Here is an 18,146-nt window from a genome sequence, read left to right on the forward strand (position 1 = left end):
GATTAATCGTTTTGAGGAACATTTGCACCATTACAGTAGAAAGTAAAATAAAAACAAATGACAGTAGTTGAGTAGAGAACTTTATTTTTTAGTCATAGTTTTTAAACTTTTTTTTGTCTTGTCCATTTTTTTTATTAATTATATTTTCCTACAGGAGAGAAGAAGGGCTAAGGGGGCAGATTTTCACTACTAGATTGAGTTTTAAAATTTTTTTTGCTAAAAGTCCCCTCACGTCTTCGCCTCCCTCCTCTGTCACGCTCTCAATCTTTTACGTCAGTCCGTTTCCCGTTTGTGTTGTGGTAAATACAAAACCTCACAAGGCTTAAAAACATTTCTGGAAGAGAAAAAAAAACGTCTGCTGCTGCCCCCGCCTGTTTCTGATTATCTCCCCGGTCCAGGACAACAACAACAAAACAAAAAGCGGGGAAGAAGGTGGAGGGAAGAGCTGCGGCTGTCCTCTCATCTTCATCATCACCAGTAATAAAAATGTCCTCGACTGGGCAGACGTTCTCGCCGATGAGCAACATCACAGCAGAAGAGTAAGGTGCCGTGAGAAATTTGTGTCGTCGTCTCTCCTCTGTGTGATTCTGTCAGTTCTGGGTTGTTCTGTCCTGGACCGCAGGTCCAGCAGGAGGTGGGGGAGGGGGGCCCAGGACGTCATGGAGGATGGGACGGAGGCGTTTAGTTTCCAGGTGGATGGAAGGGGGCAGGGTGTGTTTGTACCTGCATCGCTGTGGAGGACAAGGACACAAACCGTTAAGATCGCCGATGTAATATAATCGCGATCATGGAAATTCACGTAAAAAGAGATTTTCTGAGTTTCAAAAGTCAAAAACTCTCGACTTTAGAAACTCTGAAATTTCCAAGTATTTTTCTACAAAATGTATGAGATTAATTTTAAAAAATCTCTAGAAAATTTTAGACTTTTCAATCCTGAAAATTTTCTTGTCAATTTTAGAAAATACCTGACAATCTAAAAAATCTGATTTTTTTAAATAAATGGTAGATATAGAAAAAAGTGAATTTCCACAAAAAAACCCTAAAATTTCTGAAATTCTTTTTTTCTACAATGACCCTAATATGCCGTCGTACTAAACTAACTTCATTTAATATTTTTAAATTCACTGTTTTAGTGCTCTCTTGGAAAAAACAAAGAAAAGCAAAAATATTTTTGTTTTTCTGACAATTTTATTGTGACAATTTTTATCTTTTCAATCTTAAATTTCTGAGACTAAATTAAAAAATTCTGTTGTTTTTTTATTTAATTTGTTGGCATAAATTTAATTTTAAATCTACAATGGCGCTAATGTTACATTGTACAAACCTGACTTCATGTAATTATATTCTTTGATTTACTGATGTGTTTTGATACTCTTGTAGAAAATAACGGGAGAAAATAGTAAAAAAAAGAAAATTCAGTCAGTGTTTTTTTAACACTAACCAAAATTTATTGGTTTATTGATTAATATAAAAGTTTCAGAGATTTTTAATGTAAATGTATCATATGTATCATAACGATGAGTGGAGTTAGTGGCGGCTGTAGTTTATCTTAATGACAGTTGCTACCTGGTGGGTGTCCTATGTAAAAGTGCTGGTGCGGTCCTTGCTGCGGCCCGTGCTGCGGGTGCTGCGGCACGCCGCCTGGTCCCTGCTGAGGCGTCTGCAGCATTACTAGCTGCGGCTGGCCGTGGCTGCCTGAGTGGTGAGGTCCCGGCATCGCTCCTTGAACATGAGCCTGATGGGAGCCAATGAGAGCTTAGATCCCGTCCAGGTAGAGCAGCGCTCAGGGAAGAGGCAGAGACGTACCTGAGTCAGCTGGCTCAGAGTGTAGGCAGGCGGGAGGCCCTGGTGGCTGTGGATGCTGTACCCCGGAATGGGGTAGGAGCCCTGCGGGGAGGTGTGGCCCGGCGGCATGTTCGGCGGAGTGGGAGCCGAAAGCGGACCTGAGTGGTACAAGGACTGAGGCTGCGGGCCGGACTGGGCGTTCTGCAACGAGACGCAGCGAGAAAACCTGAACCCGGGTGTCTGAAGACGAGATCGTCACTCAGGATTCAACACTTATATCAGCATGACAGAGCTAGGGTTTAAATATATCGACTCGAATGAACGAGTTACTAACACTAACAGACAGAGAGTTGGTTAGAACAGCTGGGAAACTTCAGAATCCACCCAGAAATTACATTTCTGGAACATTTTAAAGAACAAAACTAAATTCACAGTAAATTTACAGAAGATTTTTCACTCGTCAGGATTTGAACCATGCAACCTGCGAAACAAAGGACAAAAAAAAAGGATGAAAAACGAACCAAATGACAGATGCAAGGAAGGATGAATGAAAAGATAAAAGAGGAATAAAGGAAGAAAAAGGACAGACAAAGGAACCCAATAATGAAAAGAGCTAGGAAGATGTAAATATCGAAAGGACAGAAAGAAAGAAAAACTAAAATGCCGAAAAGAGACAAAAACAACAAAAGAGTGAACAAAAGTAAGGACAGATAAAGTCACAAAGGGATGGAAGAAAAATAAGCAAAAGAAAGTGGAAAAATGAGATAAAAAGGGAAAATAAAAACGTGTCTCTGCTCTAAAGTCTCGTTTCAAAGCTGAGACTTTTCTCTCCTACTTTTCCAAAAGTTTTTCCCGCCTTGGAAAAAGTTACTCCAATGAAATTTCAGAACTCTAATTTAAAATATCTAATTAATTCTGCCGCATGTTTAAAGTCACAGTCTCATAAAAACAGTGAGAATAAGATGAAGGTTTTCTGGGTGTGGTACCTGCCCAGGGCTGGGAGCAGCGTGCTGCGGGGGCGGCTGGTTGCCGGTCGGGGTGCTGGAAGGCTGCGGCTGATGGACGGCGCCCGAGTGATGGGAGAAGGACTGCGGCGCTGCACACAAACAGAAAGGCCGTCACAAATATTGATTTTCTGTAAAGAACTTGAATAGCTCGATGTTTGTTACAAAGTGGGCAGAGAACCCAAACATTTACTCAAGTAAGAGTAGCTGTCCAAGAAATTACTCAGGAGTAAAAAGTTTAAATCAAGGTTTTGATTTAATAGACATGTTTTATTTTTGTTTGTTTTATTAACATGTAAAGGTTTGGTGTTTTAGTTTGGTTCTATTTTGTTATATTGTGAAAAACGAAAACTGATGGGGGGAAAAAAAGTTAAACTCTGCCTGCTGCTGAGATGTCCTGACTTGAAAACCCAGCCCCACTCACCATAGATGCCCTGCTGCGGCCCCTGGGGCCCCTCTCCCTGTGCAGGGAACTGAGGCCCTCCAGGCGGGCCGAGGGCCTGGGGGTGGTGTCCGCTGCCCTGACCTATCATCCTCGCTCCGCCCTGCAGCATGGAGTACATGGGCTGTGGAGAAGAAGCAAACGTGTTCAGGCTGCTACCCCCAGCCGCCCGGTGAAGGAGATTTAAGGCCTTTATTTGGCGCCGTACCTGTCCATTGTATGTCATGGCCTGGATGACCTGCTGCTGGCTGTACTGCTGCGGGTTGTACTGAAGGTACGACTGAGGGTACGGAGACGCCACCAGAGGGGCTCCAGCTACTGATGCAGCAGCTTGCAGCATTTGTGATGTTTCGGGTCGCGTCGGCACTAGAGAGGAGAAAATGTTAGGATAAATCTCACACCTGATGGTCTGGTCTACAATCAGACCAAGTCTACCACAGTGGCAATATTAGCTAATATTTTAATCTGGTGGGGTTTGTTTTCACACTGAACTGAGACAAACAAACCAGAGTCTGATCAAACCGGATTAATGGGGCAGTCGTAGTCACCGGAGCAAGAAAATCTGATCATTTCCTGATTTTAAAATGAAAATGTGGCAAAAAATCCCATATATATAAATAAGTTTACTCAGATGAGACAATAAAAACAGTTACCTTTGCCCCTGGGGTATTTTCCTTGGTTAACTGTCGACATTGGGTACTGGTACATTTGTGGAGCCTGCAGGAAATGTAAACAGGAAAATAAAAACTAAAATGTTGCTACTTTTACTAAAAAAATCCCAAATTTATGTTCCATAAATTGCATCATGTGCTTAAAAGAAGTGTTCATTTTCATCAAATGAAATCAAATTTGCATTCTTACCCAAAAAAATGCATAAAAATGTAATTTTTTAGACGAGAAACTATAAATATGCTTGAACAGTTGTCACTATGCCAATAAAATCTCCCAGTGATGCGTGTTTGTCTTCTGCCTGCATACCTGCACAGGGTGCATCTGTGAAACGTAGGAGAGGTAGGGAGCATTGTAGAGCTGTCCCTGCCCACCAGGATGCTGCAGGACCACTGGGCTTGGAGGAGTTGGACGAGGCGGGGTTGGTGCAGTGTTGGGTTTTGTCTGTAACAAAGCAAATAATCAGGTGATTATTTTATAGGTGATTCAGGTGACTATATACAGATGATTATTTTAAATGTCTCCGAGTTTGCAGTTTAAAATTACATATCAAGCGTTTCACTTTTGAGCAAATTCAGATAACCTGCAACCCAAGGTGTAAAAGAAATTAAAACGGATGGTAAAGAAAGTTGGAGACTTGAAATAAAAAGTTAAATATTATCAGTGTAAAGGGAAACTTCACAGTCGTAAAACTAGGGCTGAAATAAATAATCAAATTAATTGTGATTAATCGATTGTTGATATAATCCTCAACTAATTTAGTAATTGATTAAGCGCTTTTGTAAAGTTTTGACATAATTACTACTATAACTATATTGTACTTCCAGCAAATTACTTTTTGAGTCTATTTACTCCAGTTAATGGTTAACTGATGACTAAACTACTTGATCATTTTATTTATCAATTAATCACAGTTAATTGTTTCAACCACAGTGTTTTTAATCAACAATATCTCCACATTTTCCTCTAATAAACAATTAGAAGAGATAATGTGGATAAACTTTCTTACCATGGGCATCTGAGTTTTGTTTGGGTTGAACTCTTTAGCATTTGGATTTAAAGTTGATTTCTTCACTTGACTGAAAGACAGAGAATGATTGTATTTATCAACAGGGACGTCAACATGCAGGAAAAAAACCCTCATTCATTCACAGCCACTGAAACTCACTCTGCCACACCCTCAGTACGCTCTCCTGTCTCAGACCTAGCATCCTCTGTTCCCGGGGTCCTGGCCGGCTGAGGGGTTGCTGGTGATTGCCTGTCTGGAATGGGAGCTGTGGTAGCAGCAGCGGTGCCCAGTGGAGTTGTGGCGTCCTTGGTGGGCTCTTCAGAGGGAGCTGGTGAATGCTGGGGTTGGGTCTGGGAAGGACTGGGAGCTGGAGGCTGAGGTTTGGGCTCTGAGGGCGCATGGGTGTCTGACGGAGGCTTGGCTGCACCTGACTGGTTCACCTCACCGACCGAAGGTGGCGTTGCTGCTGCCGGAGAGCTGGGAGAGCTGGAGCCGGCTCCACTGGGCTGGAGCTGGAAAACAAGAGTTAGTTCATATTAAAGTGAAAATCTTAGACTTTGTGTGTGTTTAAAAGGTCAATAGGAGGTCAGGATATTTTTTTTATCTGCAAATGTTCAACAGCACATAGCTTGAAATATCTACAAAAGCGCATTTCATCCAATTTATGACTCAGTATCACATATGTACTCATGTATTTTCAAGTTGCACTGAAATCACATATTGAAAAATCACAGAAGAGAGTTTTGAGGATAAAACCTCAAATTATTAAAACGACTTTGGGAAAGGAGTTAAAAACAACAGAGAAATGGATGTGACAGATACCTTCCTATCCGGTCAATGAGGTAATGAAAAACTATTTTCTGCAACCACACACAAGTAATAACATGATTCATTCACTTTCTCTTAAAGTAAAGAAACATAATTGTGTTGGGTACTATCTAGTTACATTTACTTAATTACATTTACTTGAGTAACTTAAAAAAAAAGAGTACTTATAGTATTTTTACAACGTTGTACTTTTTACTTTTACTTGAGTAATTTTATTATGAAGTTTTTCTAATCTACTTGAGTAAAATTTCTGTATTTTTTACCCACTGAATAAAAAACAAACATGTTTTAACCAAAAATTCATCAGATACAGACCTGCAGTTTTTGTTAAAAAGTTTTTTATTAAAAGAAACTGATTTGGAAAAAGGATATTTTACCTGATTTTGTTATATTTTGTTACTTATACGAATTTTTGTCTTATTGTAATTAAAATAAAAAAATTTCCACTTCATTTTACATTTTTTCCATCTGATTGTTATTTTTAAATATTAAGTGATTACAGTTACTCAGTACTTGAGTAGACTTTTTACCAAACACCTTTATATTCTTACTTGAGTCATTTCTTGAACGGAGACGTGAGTAAAAAATATGCTGAAGTAGTCCTACTCTTACTTGAGTAAAATTTTTGTGTATTCTGCCCACCACTGGACAGGACAAATGTTTTGAATTAAAGTTTAGATCAATATAATTGTTAAGAAATTTTTTAAAAAACACACATTTCAACATAAACAGGCTTACCCTGAATTCTTTGCCGAATTTCCGCAGCTCTTCAAGTTGTGACCTTTGCTGAACCGAAGTAGCTGACAGAGGAAACAGAAAACAACGGTTATAAAACTGAGCAGCCATTTAATAAACCGATTAATTTTCCTTAAATGTCCAAAGCTCATAAACCTTTGCTGCTTTTGCCATCCTCTGTGCTGCCAGGGCTTTCTGCAGAGCGCTCTTTAGCAGCTGTACTAAGGATCTCATTCACTGCAAAGGCAAAAATAATTAGAAATCAAATCTCCATTCTGCTCTAAAAATATGTTGAATTAAAGTTTTTGCAATTGCAGGGTTGATTTTGTACACTCCATAAAACCCAGAGGAACAGGAACCAAAACAGATAGCTGGCTGGGAGCCATTACCATCTACAGTGAAGAGAGGGGCGGGGCCAGACGTCTTCTGGGTGGACACAGAGACGTCTACGAAAGGCGAGTCCTGGGAAGAGGCTGATTTAGGAGAACGAGTGGCTGCAAGGACATCAGAAACACCACGGGTAAGTCTGGATAAAATGTTGCAAGACAACTAAGTTTTTATTGAATTTGAATCGTTACCTGTGGACTGTGAAAGTGGGTTTGGAACGCGATTTGTCCGACTTGGCTGTGAAGGTCTTTGGGCTTTAGGAGACGGTCCAGCAGAAACTGATAAGACGCATAAAAAATTGGCTTTAGCTACTCAAATTTGTGAGGCGGCAGACGGAACAATCAGTGATTTAATTCATGCAGGGTTTCTGCAGATTTCACCAACAAATTTAAGACTTTTTAAGACCATTTATTAAATTTAAGAGCTGCATCACGACAACACAAATTAGTAAACAGGCAATAAATTTACACTTTACCCTTGATAGACGTAAAAAAGCTAGCCAGCTAGGGTATATTAGCAGTAGCAGCAGCTACCTTGAGTCACAGAACGTAATGATTATGTTTGCGGGTGACTCAAAGGTTTGCCTGACAGAGAAGCCCCACAAGATCAAATATTCCTGCTGCAACAAAATTTAAGACCTGTGACTAATGTATTTAAGGCCAACTTTGAATGATTTTAAAGCCTTAATTTAAGACTTTATGGCTGCTCTGACAGCCTGTCTTACCTCCATTAACAGGCCTGCCAGCATCAGACAGAGACAGCGGGTGTGAGTGGGAGTGAGGAACAGGATGTCCGTGAGGGTTGGGGGGGCTGGATGGAGACGTGGCTGTAGAAGCAGAGGTTGGAGTGGCTGCTGACCCACCAGGAGACGCAGGCGTGTACGGGCTCGCCGGACCAGAACCTGGACTCGGACTTCCCGGTGTATGGTGTGCGGCGTATGCCCCGACTCGACTCGACTGAGGGCTGCTTCTCTCTGAGGGAGAGACTCCAGGTTGGGGTCCAGCAGCCGAGGGGAGCTGGGGTCTCGGCGAAGACGAGGATGAAGGAGTGGGCCGGTACCCTCCACTAAGTCGACTGTGTGGTGGCGGCCCGCCGGGACCTCTCTCAGCTCGCTCGCGGTTCAACTCTCTCTGACGTTGAGGTAGTGGAATGTATTTTCCCTCTCTGAGAAACAGAAAGTCCATCAGAAATGTACTAAAAACAACTAAAACCAGGTGGTGCAGCATTTCAAATGTCACTCCTTTCACATCATCTCATATCGGATCTCAGTAGTGCCAATTAATCGTATTAATTGTGATTAATCGATTATAGAAATAATCGTCAACTAATTTAGTAATCGATTAATCTGTAACTTTAGAATACAGACTCAGAAAAGGTTAATTCAGAGCAATAATTAATATTTTAAATTTAAGATGAAAACATCTGTCTGTAAATATGTTTAGCCCAAAACTCCTAAAGTGACATAATCTCAGCTTCACCCAGTTCAAATTCAATAAAGGAAAGCTATATTATTGCATTTTAACCAATAAAATGTTATTCTCTTGTCAAAAAAAGGATTTTTTTTATTACATATTTTAATGTATTTCTAACATTGCATAAAAAAGGTTAAAGTGGCTAAATGAAAAATAAAACCAATTTTTTCCTCCAATTAAACCGACTAATTGTCAGAATAATAACCGATTATTAAAATAATTGTTAAGTGCAATTATGCAAAACTGATGAGCTCCTCTTTTATCCCATCATAGACAAAAATTATATTGGAGGTTTTCTTTATTCATATATCAGCTTCAATATTTATTATTGTAGGTGAAGTGATGGCAAGGTGTAGGACTGAAACAATTAATCGATTAATCGCGAATAATCAATTATTGAAATAATCACCAACTAATTTAGTAATTAAATAATCATTCATTGCTTTATATAGACTTTAAAATTTGGGGGAAAACACTCTCAAAGCAGCGATTAAGCTAAACCTGTTGGATTTTAGATGAAAAATCTTGTCTGTTTATAAGTACGTATACTTATACTGTATAAGATAAATTTAGTCGTTTAAATGAAGAAATATTAATTGTCAGAATTATCTATTAAAATAAGTCCTAGAACTGTGGTTAAATTATTAGGGACATCATGTAATGCATGTTTGCTTAACATTCTCAGGACGTTTACACACATCTACATGAACAAGTCATGGAGATCCGGTCTCACCTGCTGCTTGCTCCAGGACTGTCTCTGCCTTTCTCGCTGCCTCTGTCTCGAGGGCTCTCGCGACCTTTCTCGCGATCGCTACCGTCCCGCGCCACAGAGCTGTACTTCTCCTCCTCGGATTTGCCCTCGTCGTTTTCCAAGCCGACGCGATGGCGGTACTGGGGGCTGGATTCGATCTCGCTGGCCAGGCGGGCGGCGCGCGCCTCCCTCTGCCGATAAACCTCGGAGTTGCCCCGCTCCAACGGGACGCTGTGAGGACGGAAAAAATATTTAGAGCAGCAGAGTCCAAACATTTAGTCACATGGGTTGAAATGGTCACAAGTATTCATGAGCCAAAAAATAAATAATAATTTTTCTTCTTAAAATTATTCAATTTTTAGCAAATTAAGTGCTAGTGAGCACTTAATTTGTTAAGTGCTAATTAATAATAATAATCATTATTATTAATAATAATTAATTATTTTTACATTTTCATAATTTAATTAGACAAATGAAGCTTGTCACATTATTTGCAGAAAAGGGATGTGTAAAACTTTGCAGAAATGAAACTTTCTGCATATTTACCTCAAAAATTTAAAGCTCCAAGCTTGAACATTTGGATTGATTTTAAAAAATGCACATATAACAAATTATTATTATTAATTATCAGCAGTAACAGTTATTAGACATATGTGATCCTATCTAATATAAAATTAAAGAGAAGACAAAAAGTGTATTTAATAATAGACAATTATTAGTCCTGTATTTTTTCTGCAATAATTTATTGGATAAATTGTCCCATAAATTATTGCAATAAACGATAATGTCATTTTGAGACCATTTTCAGTCAATATAATATTAATATTGGCAGATTAATGCAAGCATACTCAATGATAAAAAAGTTTAATCACCACTGAATTAGCGCAATGAAAGAGAATAATCAATGTTTATTATATTTTTACGCAGGTTTATGTTAGCTCTGCGTCAGCTCCAAGTTATTTACACTAAAACACAATAATTATTATTTTATTGACCCTGAAAGTCTGATTCTGCGGAGTGATTAATTAATCTACACCTGTTAAAAAGTAAAATTAAAATTACAGTAAAAACAACTTCTGACAAGGAGACAAAACATTCTTAAATACAAATTTACCATGAATCATTTTAACTTACGTATACATGGAGAGACTGGAATCATATGTAGAGGTGACTCCATATTTTACTTCATTGTAGCGAAACATCTCGTTTGCATCCCAGCCATTGGCCTGCAGAGCAAAAATCAAAGAGACAATAAATACCCAATCTGATAAAAGTATTTTATGGGATGGGAAGCAAAAATCCCCAATTTTATGAGGCGGTTCTGGTTTCTAAAACGTCACCTGACTTACGGCATCATTCTCAAGGTCGTAGCTTTCTCCGTTGCTGTCTCCTCCCTCCCATTTCTGTAGAACCTTCTCCTTATGTTCTCCGTTAATGCGACTGGAGCTGATGGCCGTGTCTGTGAAGGTGTCTGAAAGTCAAAAACACACATTTAGGGAACAAATAATGACTGACGAGTTGCAACGCGTGGTTTTATTTTCCATGTTATCAGAAAATAACATTGGTAGGAGTTCACCGTTTTGGTCCAACAGTTCATACTTCCTCATAAACTCCAACAATTCATCCTCAAAACTATCCAACATGTTTTCTGGTTTCAGGAAGTTTAGCAGTTTGGCTCTATTCTGACCAATCTTGTATAACTTAGTATGATTGGAAAGTTCACCAGGTGGGATGTGATAAGACAAAACAAATGATTAATCATGATTAATTGATTACTGAAATAATCATCAACTGATTTATTAACTGGAGCATACAGACTCAAAAAAAGACAGTAAATAAGTCAAAACTGTACCAAAATTGTAAACGATTAATCGATTACTTAATTAGTTAATGATTATTTCAATTATTGATTAATCACAATTAATCACTTCAACCCTAGTTACAGTGACTGTGAGGTTTTCCTTTAGCCTGATGATATTTTACTTTTCATTTCAAATCCCCAAATTTAAAATAAAAACCTTTGCTTGTAAATAAGTTTTACCCAGAACTGTTCAAAATTTCTGGGGGGAAAAAATCTCACATTAAGCACCTTTTTTATCCAATTACTAAACAGCTAATCCAACAATCAATCAACAGCTGAGCCCTACACGGTACCGATGCCAAGTCAAGCAGAAAGGGCCGAGGTTTTTTTTTTAAGCTGCGTCTGCATCCTTTGCTACAAATAATTATGAGTTCACTAAAAGGAACTGTGGGAATAAAATTAAATTTGATGTGATTAATACAAAATTTTGCATATTTTCTTATAACCAAAAGACTGAATTGTTATGAAAAAAATTATTATCTGGTAATAAAGTCATAATACATTATCTGATCAAATTTTCCACCACAGAAATCATGGTCTCTAAAATCAGAAGCCGTAAGGCAACATTTAAAATAAATTAATGTAATAATTATTGAATACTAAATAAAAAAACATTTGAAAAGTTTATGTTTCTTTACATAATGTGTAGCATTGTCTGTAGGCTTGCAAAGGGGTCCCTCAGACAGAAGTTGATGCTTTTTGGGGGGAACAGCATGAATAAGTAAGATAATCCTTACTGCTCAAATTGTGCAGTTTGAAAGCATAATTTGTAGAATTTAATCCAGATAAGTGACTGTTAGTACCTCTGGTAGCGTAGTTGAGGTCAACATCTCTGCAGATCATTGTAACCAGATCTGTTGGGCTGAAGATCATTGTGTCGGTAATGTCCTCACTGCGTGGCGGAGCAGATGACGAGCCCTCTTCCTCGCTGCGTTTGTGTACAGCGTCCACAGCCAGCTCACACTAGGAAGCAAACAGAAATATTAGGACAGAGCAGATACGCACAAGAAGCTAACAACCGAATCAAAGCTCCCATTTCAATCTGATTAAAGTTGTAAGATTATTTGTGGTGTTTAAGAGCGTCTTACCCGAGAACTGAGTGTCTTGAAAATGCCTTCGAACATGCTGCCATTCTTCACTCTTAATTCACAGGTGGAACCCTGAAAAATAAACATTTTATTTCCAAAGTTCATCCTTTATTAACGGATTATTACAGAAAAATTGGTACATTTATTATGCAGCATCCTGTGTATAAAGAGTATTAGGAGAAATATGATGCAACTTGAATAAATATTTTGAAAACTTTTCCAACCTGATCTCACATAATCAGATATTGATCTTTATTTGGCTAAACATTAATCCAGTTGTATCCCAATGTGAAGTGCAACCATCTGCTCAGATCCAGCTGCCATGTTGTTTTATTACAGTGTAGTTTTTACACGGTTTCTGATTTTTCTATTCCATTTAGCATATATATGTAATTTTCCTTTGGTTGCAGAGTGAGTAGGACTCGGCAATTAATACAATTTTCTGTTTTTGAATTTTAAATTTTTGAAAAATCTGGATTTTCCTTGAGTTTCTATAGTTCAGAAATAGTGCACCTGAAAACCACCATAGTTTTTGAAAAGCAATTTTTACAGCTTCTATTTATTTCAAAGTTGAATTTATTTCAACTCACAGAAAGAACGATTGTAATAAAAAAAGTCTGTTTTTTAATTTATTTTCTGTTATTTGAATTTCTCTTTTAAGAAAAAGTCATGAGGTAAACAATTTATTTAAAATAGAAAATCAAATCTGGTATAAAGAAAAATTGCCTAATAATGATTGGCTTAATTTTAGAGGTTCATAACATAAAAAAAAACAAGTTTCTACAAAAAATAACCAAAATGCACCAAAAACAATTAAGCTGTTGAGTATTATTAGTGTTCAATACAGCATGTGGAGAAGATGATTTATTGTATCGTTTATCATGTATCGTGATAAGAAATTTGAAACAATAGGAATTTTGATTTATTCTTATAATGAATTCAAATAAATGATGTTTGTAAAAAAAATATTCTGGTGCCAGAATACAGACTAAATGTGTTAACATTTCTGTTTTGAAAAAGTTCATAAGTGTAAAATCAATCAAATTTAAATTACAAATAATATTTTATATATTAAAACCTCCAAAACTGTCCATATTGGTGGGATTGTTATTTTAACTATTTAGTTTGTTCTTTTCAACAGTTTGTTGATATTTAATATGTGAAAACATAATTAAATGCAGATACTATGAGCAGTAAATGTATCATTTCTTTATGTGACTGGTGTCTTAAAGAAGCGTATTACAAATAGGAATCAATGTTTTTCAAGAGCAGCACTATATTTAAAAATTTACTTATATTTTCTCTGCACTAATTTATAATTATTTTTAGATTAACATATTTGCATGTGCATGCTTGTTCTTTATTTATATTCAGTCATACTAAATTACTTATATCACTCATATATATTTTATAAACTTTATCTCTCATAGTTATATTTGTATTATTAGTTCCTTAGATGGAGTAGCTTGTCAATGAATATGAACTTTACTTTGGAGATCAATAAAGTATATTCTATTTTATTCTATATTTATGGGGCTACAATTTCTGTGAAATGCAGTTATAGTTGTACAATTACCTAAAATGTAGTAACAAACAGTTTTTGTAGTCTATTCTATTGCTTTCAGAATAGTACCAATAAATATTGTGGTAAAACTTTAAGCCTATATCGCCCACCCCTAATTATATGAAGTGATTTTGTTTTTTATCTTTTAGATGTTTGATTTTAGTCAAATGCCATTCCTTCCTATTTAATATTAATTTTCAATCCTATTTCACATTTACCTGCCAAATATGAACAAGATTAAACACACTGAGGGAAAGGAGGTGTTAATGGATTTCCACATAATGTGTAGAATCATTAGCCCGGCTTCAGTGTGACCCAATATATCCAATCACACAAGTGGCTTAATGACACCATGAAATAACTTTTTTGTGCGTTTGTGTTGCTTCCTTGTCTTTCGCCTCCCCTGTAATAACCGCTGCTTCACTATAGCAGGAATAAATGTGTGGCGCAGCTTTTAAAAACGCCATTTAACACATAAATAGGCAACAGAACGGAGGTTTTAATGTTCACATTCAAAGCAATGTTGTTGCTAATTTTAGATATAGATGTATGACTTATAACCATTCAATCCTTCCCTGGAAAAATGTTGGTTGTCTTTTACCTCTAATGTTTTTAATTAGTCACACAAACTGAAGGAAGTAATTCTTCCAGACTAACAATTAGGATTGGGGGGGGGGGGGATACTGACAATGATCCAAATGACTGACTCACCACTACAGCTGTGAGGAAGTGAAGCATTCTGGCGTTATTGTACACACCCTCAAATACCTGTACACAGGAAACACACAGGTATGCATCATGAGAGTTTCACACACATCTGACACATAAACCCAAGAAATATTTATTTATATAAGAGCTTTAAAAGACACAGATCACAAAATGGTGTGGAGAATAAGATTAAAAACATTAAACATCAATACATCTACATTAGTAAAAAAATAAGATTTTAAAAGCTTTTTAAACAGTTTAAATTATACAAATATTAATTAACGTTGAGTTGAAGGTCGTGTTGACATCCTGGGATGTATTATCTGCAGTTAAGCTTAGACTGTAATTCTGATCCATTTTAAAAAGACAAATTACTCTTTTAAAGAAAAATCAAGTCACAGTTGATAAGTGAGAAAACCTGAAGTGAACTTCAGTTTATTAAAATGTTTTATGACTTGAATCAAATGAAAAATTATGATTTGAACTTTTAATCTCTTTAAATGACTGGATTGCTGTGAAAATACAATTATATAGTATGTATATAAATCACATCTACTATATTTTTAAAGTGATTTAAAAAACACATTTATTATAAATCGGTCCCATATAAAAATAATTAAAATAACCTGAATTCTGAAAATCATGTAAAGTTTTAAAGGAATATTTTTTCCTGTTGCTGAAGTTAAAAGCAGAATCCTTTTAATTTAAATGCTGTTCATTTTTTGTTTTATTAATTCTTCAGCTAAAGCAGCTTTTTGTGCTTGGTGTACTTACAGGAGAGGACTGAAACGACGGCTTTGCAGAGGAACGATTCCTGCAAGAAACAGAAGAAAAAAAACTATTCAGAAGAAGAATCAATTTCTTTTTATCTTCCCAGGGTGCTGTTATTTCACTGTGTACATAAATGTAACAATTTGTAAAAATTTTTAAGTATTTTCATGAATAAGATAAGATAAATGACTTATACTGGTCAGTTTTCCCTGGATCTGTGATTTCTGAACCATTTCCTTAAAAGAAGCTTTATTGCAAGTATCCTGTTAATCTTTCCACATATATAAAAATAAATGATTTGATCCAGGGTCTATCAAAAAAAACTGGAAGTGTTCTTATCTTATTTTTAAAGACAAACTATTATATTTACTTTAAAAACTTTGGTTGTCAGACAGAAGGAACTCTTAAGCTGTTTTTAAGATTCTAAATATATATTAAAAGTAAGAAATAAACTCTCTTCTGAATAATTGGAACGTTACAATATTACCATCAGAGTTTGCAGCCTGCAGTTATTTAATTTATCATTATATTATTGTTCCTGTGCCCTCCTATTTATATGCCATCATTAGGTTAGAGTTTCAACCATTTTTATTGGTAAAAAAAAAGGTTGAAACTGGTTAATGTAAAATTAAAATACCTTAAATATTATCAGTTAGGTCAGGTTTAACACAGTCATGTTTAATTTAATTGAAAAAAAAACTATCTTTGTTTTTGTTTTTTGAAAATTTAACTGATTTGATCCCTGAGCATGTTTTATTATGTCAAAGTATCCTATTATATCACAATTTACCTTTTTGTTATGACTTCAAAAAATATGCAAACTGATTTTGTTTGTTTCTTTGTTACCGTTTCTAATATCTATGACTTTTGCCTGTGTGAAGGGACTCTAAATCATTATCATCTGATATTTACATTTAACCCCTTTAAAAGGTTTGATCAACCACCAAAGATCATATTTTTTTAAGATAAGTAATTTTTTGTGATTCTGACTCTTGTCAAGGGTTTCTAAATAAACCAGTGTTTTTGCTTGTTAAAAATCTTCTCGTCTTAAGAGAAGCACCAATCTTCTTGTGCATTGATCTTCTATTTGAGTTTGACATAAATAAGAAAAACATTAGAGGCAATCTTATAAATCTTTCATTTGTAATTGGATTTAAAATCCCTACATCCATGAAATTACCTTAAACACATTTCTCTTGTTTAATGTGTCATAATCCTTACAAAAACACATTAAAAAAATTAAATTTATAAAAAACAGCAAGAAAACTAGAAATTGCTATGGGCCAATCTCTCAACAAAAACATGCAATTTTTTTATTTTATTTTTGGCAAATTATTTCAAAATTAAATATTTTTTCTTAATATATGACAATAAAAACTCGGAATATACCTGGTACTAGGATTTCATTTGTAGCCGTCTTAGAAAGAGAAACACTGACGTATTTTTTTTTTCTTTTAAGATTAAAATAATTAACGGAATTTAATTTCTATTTAGACATTTAGCAAAACCATCCGGATCAATTCAGGTGAAGTAATTTGCTAAGAATAAAGAAGGTAAGCTAAAATAAAATGTAATTTTATCGCTGCTACACACAAGGTTACAAAACAAAGACGGAGCTACAAAGACTTCAGTCAACAAACATCTAAAGACATGGTTCATACATGCCGGAGTCTCTGCTGCGTTAATAACTTACAGAATTATAACGACAGAAGACGAAAACGAAACAACGACATATCGACACGAAAAGGCAGCTTTTCAGAACTGACAGGCCAGCTAAACTTTGCATAGCCTTAATGCTTCTTTATTGTTTTCACAAAGTCGGACCCACCTCACTGATTCGGCTATATAAAACAAACAGCATTTATATTGGTCCATAGATTCTGCCCATCATAATTAAACGAATCCTATTGGCTAAGACAAAGTCTCTATGTCCAAGTCACGCCCCCTTCGAGCAGGGTGCTTTAACCGGTAGGCCTTGCGCGCACGGGACAATCCCCGGACTGTCCTACCCAGAGACACCCCGCTCGCTCACCTTCCAGCCGGTGTCCGGCCGCCGCTGTTGATGCCGCTGACTGGGGAAGACATACCGCCGGGCCCTGATGTTCCGTTAGTCGCCTTTCTCCCGCCTGAGCCGGATTGCTGCTGGGGTTTCAGCATTGCGAAGCACAAGCCTTAGACAGTACCAAGCTTGAGCTAACTTAATAAAACTGAAATCTCCCGAAAAGAAGCTGGTGTAAAGCCAAACTACCTTTAGCAAAATCACCTGCCCTAGAGAGAGAAGAGCCGGGGTAACCTCAAAAAAACACCCCGGCCACTGTAGCTACTCAACACCAGTCGTCTGTGGCCTACAGTGTTAAGGCAAACCTCGTTGGAAATAAAATTAATTATAACATATAAATTAAACCTCTCAGTTACCAACTATTTTGTAACCCCTTGAGTTACGTAAAAAACAAACAACTACTTTAAAAAAACAACAGCTTCCATGTAATTATTTAGCAGGCTAAATTAGCATTAGCTTTGATCCTCAGGCTCACTTCGGACGCTTTCCCTCCGGGATTTACTTTCTTCCCTCTGTCCTGTCGCCTCAACTTCGGCACCGCTGGCTCTTCCGTTACAAACTAAGGGCTTGACGTTACTGTCAGTCGCCTCAGAAGGTTGAAATTGTTCAGGTTTCTCGGAGAAAACCTGCTGCGGTCGGTCAACACCACCTTTCGGTAGGCTCACTTGACTCAATCCGCGCGCGGCTGACTGGAAACCGGCTGGAAGGGGGAGGGGGCGTTGACGTGCTTTTTTCACGTACCGGTGAGAGAACAACGAGTTCATTAATCCACGCTTTCATCTAAACAGTTGTATAGCAGGTGATAAAAACAAGAATTGATGTATTGTAATGTACACGTGGCAAACACTACCTATCTTTATTGGTTTACAATATTTTATTCCATTTGATCATGTTCGATTCTATCTTCTCCCTCCACCATTGCACGTTAAGTTGCAGCTTCTTTACTCAATTTCTCTAACTTCAAGAATAAATTTTGAATAGATTTCAAATGATACGAAGTCATAGACACAAAA

The 18,146-nt window shown here is 36.7% G+C and overlaps 1 protein-coding gene across 6 annotated transcripts; it reads right to left on the reverse strand.

Moving 5' to 3' along the window:
- Nucleotides 1-444: 444 nt before the first annotated feature.
- On the reverse strand, nt 445-17,830 carry LOC102216717 (ataxin-2-like protein). Of its 6 annotated transcripts, none has more exons than XM_023341409.1 (24): nt 17,636-17,830; nt 17,107-17,216; nt 15,078-15,117; nt 14,307-14,363; nt 12,032-12,103; nt 11,747-11,906; nt 10,423-10,553; nt 10,217-10,308; nt 9,065-9,313; nt 7,584-8,023; nt 7,051-7,137; nt 6,862-6,966; nt 6,629-6,709; nt 6,476-6,537; nt 5,069-5,421; nt 4,910-4,979; nt 4,210-4,344; nt 3,885-3,948; nt 3,440-3,597; nt 3,214-3,355; nt 2,772-2,881; nt 1,807-1,986; nt 1,567-1,735; nt 445-731 (listed from the first exon to the last, which is right to left on the reverse strand). In XM_023341409.1, exons 2-24 carry the CDS (start codon nt 17,157-17,159, stop codon nt 682-684), a joined length of 3,060 nt encoding a protein of 1,019 aa, XP_023197177.1. In that variant the 5' UTR covers nt 17,160-17,216; nt 17,636-17,830; the 3' UTR covers nt 445-681. The 6 variants fall into 6 exon arrangements, with proteins under 6 accessions (XP_023197177.1, XP_023197176.1, XP_023197175.1 ...); XM_023341408.1 differs by having other exon boundaries at nt 17,107-17,213; nt 17,609-17,830; XM_023341407.1 differs by having other exon boundaries at nt 17,609-17,830.
- Between the last annotated feature and the right edge of the window lie 316 nt (nt 17,831-18,146).

This window comes from Xiphophorus maculatus, chromosome 10, assembly GCF_002775205.1.
Source record: "Xiphophorus maculatus strain JP 163 A chromosome 10, X_maculatus-5.0-male, whole genome shotgun sequence".
Lineage (NCBI taxonomy): Eukaryota > Metazoa > Chordata > Actinopteri > Cyprinodontiformes > Poeciliidae > Xiphophorus > Xiphophorus maculatus.

Coding starts and splice junctions, on each gene's coding strand:
- LOC102216717 (XM_023341405.1), bottom strand. CDS start 17,231: ATGCTGAAACCCCAGCAGCAATCCGGCTCAGGCGGGAGAAAGGCGACT. Junction 10,554..11,746: donor CCTCAACTACGCTACCAGAG/GTACTAACAGTC, acceptor TTTGACTTTCAG/ACACCTTCACAGACACGGCC. Junction 1,736..1,806: donor CTCTGAGCCAGCTGACTCAG/GTACGTCTCTGC, acceptor GGCTCCCATCAG/GCTCATGTTCAAGGAGCGAT.